Source organism: Sinocyclocheilus grahami, unplaced genomic scaffold, assembly GCF_001515645.1.
Source record: "Sinocyclocheilus grahami isolate Dianchi unplaced genomic scaffold, SAMN03320097.WGS_v1.1 scaffold149.1, whole genome shotgun sequence".
NCBI lineage: Eukaryota > Metazoa > Chordata > Actinopteri > Cypriniformes > Cyprinidae > Sinocyclocheilus > Sinocyclocheilus grahami.
In genome coordinates this window covers 2,881,419-2,892,754 of record NW_015505328.1, presented here as the reverse complement: position 1 = coordinate 2,892,754, position 11,336 = coordinate 2,881,419, and the positions used below count along the sequence as shown (strand labels likewise).

The 11,336-nt window shown below is 37.5% G+C and overlaps 2 protein-coding genes across 5 annotated transcripts in view; both read right to left on the bottom strand.

Moving 5' to 3' along the window:
* The window catches only part of LOC107592004 (homeobox protein Hox-A3a), a 21,569-nt gene extending 10,611 nt beyond the window's left edge, over window positions 1-10,958 (bottom strand). Inside the window, exon 1 of one of the 4 annotated variants that reach the window (XM_016281331.1) lies at window positions 10,887-10,958. The gene's annotated coding sequence lies outside the window, so the exon portion shown is untranslated. Of the gene's footprint in view, window positions 1-140; window positions 592-6,959; window positions 7,205-10,886 lie in introns of those variants that run through there. The other 3 variants (XM_016281334.1, XM_016281330.1, XM_016281332.1) reach the window with 3 other exon arrangements.
* On the bottom strand, window positions 3,776-5,999 carry LOC107592005 (homeobox protein Hox-A4a-like). The gene is made up of 2 exons (XM_016281335.1): window positions 5,033-5,999; window positions 3,776-4,560 (listed from the first exon to the last, which is right to left on the bottom strand). The coding sequence occupies exons 1-2, from the start codon at window positions 5,442-5,444 to the stop codon at window positions 4,235-4,237; spliced, it is 738 nt and encodes a 245-aa protein (XP_016136821.1). The 5' UTR covers window positions 5,445-5,999; the 3' UTR covers window positions 3,776-4,234.
* Window positions 10,959-11,336: the final 378 nt, after the last annotated feature.

Genomic DNA, 11,336 nt, shown 5'->3' with positions numbered 1-11,336 from the left:
TTTATTAATACAAAAAATAAAAATCTGAATTTCCTTGATCCCCCCCCCCCCATCTAGCATTATCTCTTAGAAATATTCCATACAAATACTTGCAACCAACTATATACATCAAAATCTAATAAATCACTGTTACTGAATACCTTTAAAGAACTCGTGTGTGCAAGGTGGCCCTCTCTCGGTGATTACGGTGTATCAGTCAAACGAGACTCAATGGAAGTTCTCAGTGGACCTACCATGCATATGATCTTTTTGACCTTAGAATTTGCTCGTGTTAACACTGCAGTACTGAAAATTATGAATGTGCATATTGAGCCCGCATATGTAACATTGTATGTGTAGAAGCTACAGTTTAGTTACAAGAGTCACAGGAGCTGAAGCTACAGTTCTGACATATTTATAGAGCAGTGATCTATCAAGTCTACCTCAACAAACAAAAGAAAGAAGACCCGTCCCGAAAGGGGCCTTCTCTTTACCACCATTTGGTGCTTGTTTTCCGGCAGCAGAGTGTTTAGGCTGAAAGCTCATCCAACAGACGTGGTGAAGCCCTGTAGATAATTAATCACATCAGCCAGGGACCGCTTCTCCCCCTTACACCAATGCTTTGTTCTCTCCAAAGCCGCAATTTGAAGGAGTACAAACTTTTTTTCAGATTTTAACATGAGATGGACTATGTTATTATTTTATTTCCATACTCATGCAAAGAACTCTTGGACAGAGGCTAGCGTTGCCCGCTTTTTGTGCCAAGGCGACGCATTATACATCTTCATTTTGACGTGGTTACTGTGATGTGCTATGTGCTTTATCAAGTGTGACTTATGAAAGTCAAATATTTAAAAGAGTAAACATGTTTAAAAAACCTCTTTAGTCAGACTTGTTTGTGCTGTTTAGACCTTTTTGTTAGAGTATTCACCTGCCTGCTATAACTAGAAACAGCCCTGGGGTGTTGCGAGACGCAACGCGAACCCGCCTTGAGTCCCTAGGGTCTGTGTGTTTGCTTCTCATACATTTCAGCATGCATCCTAAACTTCCCACTGACCCGATCACAAAGTTCATTAAGAACGCTTTTATACAGTATTCGGGACCAGGACAGTGCATAACGGGTGCAAAGCTAATCCCCGTCTTTTTATGTAATTTTGATAACATCACTTATTTTTTATTTAATTAATTGTCATTACATTAGTGACTGCAGACCAGCATAAACGTATTTCAACCATTTCGTTTTTATTTCCTAAAGTGGCCTGCTGCTTTTCAAGAAGCCTACAGACAGGGCTGTATTTTCAATCTAAATGGTTCGTGGAGTTTCGCCGGGGGACAGAACAAATCTGTTCTCCATGCTGACATTTGGAGCTCTTGAAGCAAGCTAAGATTACTACAACACGCAGACGAAGATAATTCTTTTCCTTGGATTTACCGTGGTCATCATCAAAGCTAATAATGATGTAGGCTACAACTCAACTAAATTTGACGATGATGCCAGTGGAACGGCAATGATCTTTGACTGTTTAACAGTTCTGCCCATGAGTTCGGATAACGTTTGTTGAATGCGAATGAAATAAAAATAGAAGTTAAAAATCTTCTTGTTTGTAGCCTGTGTTTTGATAATGATAGAAACAGGTGACTGACATAGCCTACATAGTAAAGAGATTTAGTAGCTTATGAAAATCTAGAACATATTATTGTTATTGTTTTTATTATTACTACTAGGCTACTACTTGTTATTTACAATTGCCTTACAATTGAGATTTTCAAGAGTCGAAAAGTAGCCTACATAACCACAGTACATACATCTAAAAGTAGGCTACAGTAATTCACTATATTTAACGTTTGTATATAAACTGACATTTACTGACACTTAAAAAATCTTAATTATTCAGAGAAAATTCCCTACTATTAAATTGTTGGATAGCGTAATGAGAAAACGGGTTCACTTCAATACAAACAACATCTGTATATAACTTGTACTTCGAACACGTGCTAGATAGTTTTCTATATCTAACATCCACATTTTTAGATTTTAAAAAACTTCTACTTACTCCAAACCCTCTTTTTGAAGACTGACCGGAAGAGTAGCAGCTGGTCGGTTCTGAGAAGTCTCTCTAAGTCGACGGTCAACTGCAAAATGAAAAATCCGACCGAACCTCCTGTATCTATTTCTAACCAAGAGGTATCTATTATTTAATATGGTCATGTGAGCCAGTCAATTAAAATTTAAGCATGGTAGATTGAGAGGTGAGGTGCTGGTGTCATGATGGAAGTTTAAATTTCCTGTCTGTCAAGATCTGAATCAATAATGACTGTGACTATCTTAGAGGCTGCAGTTTAAGTTTTTTCTCTCGAAATCTGGATATTTAAAAAATGGTCACCAAAACTGATTTCAAATTCCACAAAGTCGTAAACAGACCAGATACTCTTTAAGATCCAATGCTATTGTTGTCTCTGAGCAATGCTATTCTTGGTGAAAGTTAGTCTAAATGTACGCAAACAAAAATATTAGTGCACTTTAGATTACTAAATTGGCATCCTTACATTATTATCGACCATTATATCCGTTTAAATAGTCAATTTCACAGCTGATGTTTTGTATAATAAATAATTTAGATGCGTTTTGAAAAGAGTCGTTGAATTGCAAATAATTTAGCCGATTTGAACATTTAATTTATATTTTATGTGAAATTAGTCGTGTAAAGTTAGTTATGCATAAACAGAGTACGGTTTTGGTCTTATTTTAAAATAATAGGCCTTATTCAAGTTCCACTACTGCCCCATGCGTTCGAGGAATAAATAGACCATGGTCTGGAGGGTGCTGAATATGGCGAGGTCAGAGGTTAAGGGGTCGTACACAGTGCTTCAATTTGATGATTGGACAGCTCGTTTGTGTCCTCTGCTTGACCCCAACACTAGTTTACACTACTAAGTAGCCTACTGTCCGTCTCTAATTTATTTCAATAGACTTATATTGGGGAAATAGTTAATGGTATTTGTTATTTAAATAGCCTATATTTTGATTTTGGAAAGGTACTGCGCAAAAGAAATAGATACAGTTTAGATTACATTTACAATGGACGTAAATTCAACTAAGTATAGATTGTCCTGAGAAAACAAACAAAGAAGACTGGGTGGCGCAAACGAGATCTGTTTGTACTGAAATTATTATAATTTCAAGAATGGCTCAAAGTGTTTAATATCAATGTATGTGATTTTGTTATCAGTTTGGTTATTTAGAAATAAATACTGCTGTATTTAAGTTAAATATGTAATATTTCAGCGAAATATCAGGCATTTTGTAACGCTGTATCGTAAAAAAGTTCAGCTTAAAGGAACAATATATAACCGCTATATGCGCGTTTGAATTATTTTACCACAAGGATAACCAAATGGAATAAATAAAAAACTAAACGTCACAAGACTGAGGGCAATATAACTTGGTTTGTGAAGTGAACCGTTTTTTAAGGCTATGTTATAATACCTTAAAAAATAAAAATAAGCAAACCTAAACCATTGGCCTACATAGCATTGACAATTTACGTAATAAAAACTTCGGAGGCAAGCTTTTAGTTTAACATCGACTATTTAAAGTTTTGTTATTAGTAATCAATATAGCTTACGTTGGAATAAAACAGTAACATGGTTCTAACATGCTAAATTACACAGCCTACATTAGTCCTGTGGATTAAACTAAATAGATAATACACAATAAAGTCATTTTTATTATTTTCACGGGAAGCCTACAATTACTTGCACAGGCTTACTAAAACAACTTGACATCATTCACCAATATACAAATAACCAAATACACGAATATTCACAGCTTTGATCACGTAAATACACTTAACAATACTCTAAAATATGGGACTAAGACAAATAAGATAACTACTCCAGGAAGATTGTTCCTATACTTGTGCCTTCAAGTTAAAATGTCAATTTGTACACACGTAACTAGCGCAGATCTTCACAAACTCGGTATGTCTCGGTTAAAGACAGAAAACGTAACGATCCATCGTCCAAGTTAAAGTACATTCTACTATTGTTCCTTTAAGAGAGAGAGAGAGAAACTATTTTACAGGAAGGATGTGATTTCCAGCTCAAATTAGAGTGGAGGAAGAGGTTGGGAAGGCGAGGTTAAGTTGCCTCATCGGACACTGAATAAAAAGTAACCCTGTGAAGTTCCGATCCTAATACTGCTATGTGTTCTTCCTTCTTCTTCAGTTCCGTTTGTGCCGATTTGCTTCTAGCACTATAGGTTCGAGGAACAAGGCGTAGGAAGCAGTGTTTGCTGCTGCTGAGTGGCGTCCGTTTTCACGTGATGATTGGAGGGCGCAGAGCTCGAGGAGCGGATCTTTGTATTAGGCAGCTTGTGGTCTTTCTTCCATTTCATGCGGCGGTTCTGAAACCAGATTTTCACCTGACGCTCAGAAAGACACATAGTGTGCGCTATCTCCACTCGTCGACGTCGAGTCAGATATCGGTTAAAGTGGAACTCTTTCTCAAGCTCAAGAGCCTGCTGGCGCGTGTAGGCGGTGCGAGACCTCTTGGGCACTCCTCCAGAGTAGCTGGCGGTCACTAAACACACAAACACATAACCAAGCAGGTGTTATTGACATTCTCAGGTATTGGTGAGATGTCGGATAATTAGTACACTTACTAAACATTTTGAAGAGTACTAAATGACTAGAGTATGAAACAATGGATATGCGTCGTTCTCCGACGACAGCATTCCATTCACACGCAGTAGCCTATTGATGTAACTAGTTTGGTAGCACTGCAAAATAGAAAATAACTAAATGAAAGGGCCTGTTTGGTGCTAACTTGGTAAGCGAAAAACTTTCCTTTGAGTCATAAGACACAAACGCAAATGGGCAGGGTGGAACACGAGGGAAATAAAATTTGCGAGAACTCGTAATCACCGGGACTTCATCTCGATGGCTGTAAATCCTCTAAATGAGCAATTACAACAGGGTATGTTCACCACATGCCTTACGACGAACGCCCTCCACAGGGCTCCTAGCTTTTATTGCCCGTGCACATTACTTACCGGTATTAACATGGACTTTTTTCATCCAGGGATACACCACCGGCTCTTTACCCTTCTGTGCGCCTGGGAGAGCCTCTGACACGAGGCTGCAATCCTTGTTCGCAGCTGAACCAGCACAGCTCTCTGTGGTGAGGCGGGATCCATGATTCTGCGGAACGGATTGAGGTTGCGCGTGATGACGGTCGGTGAAATCGTTGAGGCCGTTGGTTGACACATTACCGTAATCATAGCTCGGCTCTTGGTAGTTTGATCGCGGGAATGATGCCTCCTCGTGATGGGGGAAGCCCGCGTCTTTCGGCCGCTCATAATAATCAGAGGACACGGGCATGTATCCATTCTGCTGATATTCCTCGCAGGGTGGGAAAGAAGGTTCGATGTAATTTGAATTGATCAAGTAGGAACTCATGATCATTAATTTGAAAAGTGCAACAATTCTAATTTTTATCGTGCTGTCGTTTTTCTGATCTCTCCAAAACCCACCTACTCCTCTGTCAAATGTACAAAGTTGGTCGGTCACGTGAGAAATGCGACCAATCAGCGCCTCCTGTGGGCATCGTGTAAACAAGCACCAATAGCAGGCCAGGCATCAGCACAGCAAAAATGTGTTCGAGCGGTCAATGCGTCTGTTTTTGTTATCGAATCAAAATATATCTGAAATTAATTCGATGTAGTTACCATATGCATCGCATGGAAAACGAAACAGCTGACTGAATGTACAAGATGTATGCTAAAATGCATTATATACAGTGAAAAACAATTGAGTGCAATAGAGAACGTAATTTATCACGAAAGCATCCCCTTCCAGTGTTAATGCTCTTTCTCATGATAAATGTACAAAATATCTCGTTTGTTTGTGTACCACGACCTGCAGTTTTGTACCCTTCAGGGACTTTAAAATTTCTATAGGTTCCTCAAAAGAACCTCCAATAAGGCCCACGACCACTTTAACAAAAGCAACTATATCAGTAAACTCAGTGACTGCACCTGTTAATGAATAGCACAAAGCCTACTTTCAAGCCAGCAACCACATCAACCAATAATTTTTTTTGTAACTAATGTAACAAACCCAATGAACAGACTTAGTTTTGGGGGTTCCCCACCACTGGCATCGTCAAAGAAATATTAGGAAAGACCATCAGTTAGACGATTTGCTCGACATTAAAGTGACCCAAGCGTGTGTAGTCAAGAACAACGAGAGGATGCTACATGAGCCTTTTAGTTGCACACATTTGCATCTTTCGATTTGTATCTTTTGAATTATTATTATTACTGAATTAGTAAGAAAAATCTCACATGTCTTCAGCAAAAGCAAAATACATAAATTGTAATGTCTAAGTGTCTAAATAAAGAAACGTGGCTTTCCTTATTGTCTCATAGAAGCTCCATAATGAAATGTGTTGGCTTTTACTTTTTATATTTTTTAACTGTCAAGTTAAACTGAACCGGACAGCTTGTCACCTTTCATGTATTGCACAGTGGCTTAGATCCATTGTATTTCGTCTTCTACTCTAACAAGAGTAGACCAAAACCAACTCAGAATTTGTATTCTGGACGTATTGAATTATCATATGTGGTCTGCAGGCAACCCCTAATTGTTTATTGCAGTTGGCTTTATTTTTTTAGTTTACTGCAATACATGGCACTGTTTATTCAATTATATCCGTATTGATAGTGCTTAGATGGTAATGAAAATGATTTAGATCCATTATAATAAAGACTGCAATGTCATGTTTATGATCTTGAAATATCTCTATGAAACATGCATTTTAAAAACAATGTAAAGCCAATACACTTTTTCAACCATTTCTCGTTTTCTGGGAAATGCACAACACAGACAGACTCAATTCCATAACGTTACCATATTCCCTTTAGACTTGTTAAATAGCAGTTTTTATATAAACACTAAAATATAACTCAGAAGGCCTACCGTGTGTAAGGTCGTGAGCAAAATATTATCCCTGACCCTGAAGCTTATATGCCATGACCAGATAAACCAAAATAATGACACATCGTTTGCGCGACAGGTAGTTCCCACGTAATGTTTCTTTATCCTTAACATTTCCATGTAGTGAATCAACAGCCACCCTGAACTGAAAACTCCTGTATCCACGCGAGCTTCAAGTTAGTATTAAACTATGTGAGCCTCATGCGGTTCCACAGCTTCAGAACCGCTCTGGCTACCTTTCTTTAATAGCTACACAGAGATAACTTCAGTTTGACCTCTCAGTGACTCAGTGTCCATTTCGCCTCTTATTAATCTTGTTCACTGACAGTCTTTGTTAAACAACAAGGCGTGCCCTCTGAAAAGGTGAAATTTTCATATTTGTTAGACGCAGTGACCTTGCGTTTACCCCGGCCTTGGACTTCGTTTATCCCATCAGGGAACAGAGCGACTTACAAATGAGGGGGGGGAAAAAATATGTATATATATATATATATATATATATATATATAGAAGGTATATGGTATGACAAATTCATTATTCATTTTATTATAACAACATATTTATTACTACTACTACTATTACCACCACTACTAATAATAATAATATAGCTAATTAGAATGTTGTTTAATTATTGGATTTAACTTATCGATCAATTAAAATTGCTGTCTTTTAACCGTACGGGTTTAAAACAAGCCAAGGCTTTAGTTTTCTGAGGCCCATAAAAAAATGATACCATGTCGTCTGTTATTCATTATATAGGCCTACTTCTCTCTCCTTTGTGTACAAAACTGGAGGGCTAAAATTAAACACGCTGCAATATTTACATATTTAAGACAAGTAAAACTAACAATTAATCAAAGGATCAGATGAAAGAAAACTCTTATTATATATATATTTAAAACTCGCATCTTAAAAGTCACCGGTGCTAGGTGCACCGGTGCTAGCTGTCACATTTTTATTCCACGTATATTACTCAGGATATTGAAAGTCATTTGAATGAGAGAAAATGAGAATGAGACACTGCCAATAAATTGGCTATAAAGAGCCTTAAACATTAAACCAAATGTTAAATGCAACACGAAAAATGTAAAAGGTAACATAGGCTACATTTCGCCAGCAGATTGTATAAAATCAATCTGATTACACAACTTAAAACATACGGGGCAACCTGCACCACCGACCTGTTTTTTTTAAATACCCTTGTTATGAAAACCTGCTTTTACTAAATAACTTGCTTAAGTTTAATTTAACCTAGTGTAGTCTTATTGTGTTATATTGACCCAACTGCTTTTACAAAATACAATGATATTTCACTTTAATTTGAGGATGTAATTTTAAGATAAATATTCCAGTTTACTGTTCATTTGAACTGCTTTTGGCTGAAACCAACATATAAAATCAAAATCATTTCAAAACGCAAGCATTTCTGTAATTGGACTTTTGACTCAAAATCTTATACTTACAGAGATAGCCTACAGCAGTTGTGTTTCCCAGTATAAGATCTCCTATCTCTTATGAAAAGCAATACGGCCATATTAAGCCATCGCGTTTTCTGTAAACCCGTGAATTAAACGAATATACAACATTGGAGACAATTTTTCGAAATGACTTACATTGAACAAATTTTGTCGACACAAATGTGTGACATTCAGATCTTTTTATAATTGCATTTGTTGTCTAACTTTTCTGTATTGCAAAATTATGATTTTTTTTTCGGAAAAGTAGATATTTTTACAAAATGTAGGCCTATGCATTCTTTCAAAAAATAAAAATGAATTTTAAACAGAAATAAACAGTTAGGATATCCAATAAAAATATGTCAATTTGAATATTTATTATTCAAACAATTTGAGTATTCACAATAAATAAATAAATAAATAAATAAAATAGAGAGAATTTATATATATTCGATGATTCTTCGCTTGTCTAAAACGAGATTTGTCCAAAAGTTGATGAGTAGGCTATTACATAAAATTATTTGTAAGACAATTTCAAATCATTTTACTACAAACCGTCTCAATAACGTCTCGGCTTCGTTTAGTCCTGATTTACCGGTAAATAATGCTAACAGCATATTCTCCTTTTATTGTTTTTTTCTTTTCTGTTGTCTTTTATTTTCTTCTGTTAAAATTAACGAATGTTTAATTTTCAAGATGCTAAAACATGAAAAAACTACTCTTCAGAACTATGCAAACAAAGAAATGTTCATTGCGGAAATATTATCAATCCTAAATGCAAATGTCCTGTCGAACTTATGGTCATCAAATGGGATTTATTCAAAGGAAATTCACCAATCAAACCCCTTAATAAAACCTGAATACTCAATCTCTGGCACAGGCGGAGGAGGTAGTCTCTTGGGATGCTAACCCAGGGTCACCCAGCTTGCAGAGTTCATCGCGAGGTTAGACCTGAACTCACGGGATTCACAGCTATTCCATCTTTTGTGCCATTATAAAAGTGGCACTGCGCTCTACAAGAACAGATGACAGCTACTTGTTCTGCTGTAAACTTTTGACCCCGGCCCTCCCCCTACCTTTACGATATAAAACTCTCTCTCAGACAAACAAGCACAAATAAACAGATGGACACAAACAAGCCTTCGAGCTCACCAACGTTCTTTCTCAATTTTTCTCTCTTTCATTCTTTTCTAAGCTATTGTTTTCCCCATACATCTTTTATAACTGCCATTTATCATGACCACTAATATTAGGCCAAAACTATTAATATGTCATCAAACAACCTTTATATCTCCAGACAGCTTGGCCTGCTGTAGCCATCAATTTCGTTCTGCTGATATCCAAGCTGCATCCAGATTTGTAAACCATTTATATTCTACCGAGAGTCCCTGCAATTAAAGGTGTATGCGGGAGTTATTATTCTTTTTCTTTCTGTCTTTTCTATCCTTATAGGGAGAAGGAGCGCAAATGCGGGTGACACTGAACTTGGCCAAAAGCGAGCTCTGCTGGTGGTTTACGGCGTGTGCACATTCATCTTCCTGCCGCCGCTGACCTCACGGTGAACCAGGAGCGAAGACATTTTTCTTCAGTCCCTCTCTCTCCTTCATTGTCTATCGAATTCTGTCTATCTCCCACTCGCTCTCACACTTCACTTTAAGTATGCAGATGTTATATGCGCATTTCCTCAAATAAGGCAAGCAAAAACATCTTTGTGTTCTGCATTAACGTTTTTATTTTTCCTTATACTATACGTTTTGTGTGCCTCAAAGATGAAATAAAACAGCGTTGTTGGTTGCGATAACTACAGTGTTGCTGAGCAGTAGTGGTGCTTGAAGATGATTATGATTAATAATTACTCAGTTTTATCAGATTTCCAGTCCCAAAATAGCCAGTTGGTCAAAATGTGCAGAATATTAACAATCTATATTGATGGTATAAAATAATCTTTTTAACAGAGGGAATCAATTTTTGCATATGGATTTAGATAGATAGATAGATAGATAGATAGATAGATAGATAGATAGATAGATAGATAGATAGATAGATAGATAGATAGATAGATACTTCCTATCCTCTCTCTCAAAACTTTTAGGTAATTCTGGCTTGGGGTCGGATTTGTGCATCAACGTCTACCAAAAAGTCCTGTGAAGGGTGTGGTTGATACTAGGAAAAACTGACAAAAATCATCAAAAACATATTTTAAAATCATTATTCAATGCATAGATACAAAGGGCAGAGAACGTTACTGTATAGGAAGGAAGCAATTACAGCCAGAGAGCAATGCCCCCTACCACCCATCTGCCGGACAAGCAGGTCTTCACAGTACAAACCTCAATTAACGCAGTTGGAACTTGAATGCGTTTATGTTCTGCTCATTGTTTCACTGAGGGCCTAAAGAAAATGTTGTCTCTCAACAGCAGCGAAAACCCGAAACAAACAAACTCGAACTTACCAAGAGCTGACCCTCGTCCACCCGAGTGAATCCGGTCGACGTGTTTCCAGTCCATAGCAATCTGGTTTGTCAGAAGCAGTCGTGGATGCAGTCAAGGAACACCTCTACGGTCTGCGGAGAAAGAGAACGAAGCTCCACGTCAGTGCGATTAAACTTTATATGCGATATAGTGTCGACTCCCCAAAACCATAAAACTGACTTTAATTGCCACCACGTGACTGTTTTATGGCCAGTGAGCCTATCTGCCGTCTCACTCCGGGTGAATTTTACGATCCAATTCGTGGACCAAACCTCATTATTTATCTTACCCGCCAATGTCACAGATCCAGAATGGTAAAGGCTCTAGTAAAGTTTGCCGCTTAAAACCCTGTACAGATTTCCAAAGAAGAGAAAAGTGGACGACAATGGGCGTGGACGCACACTTATGTTGAGAAGTTGGCAAGGGGGACC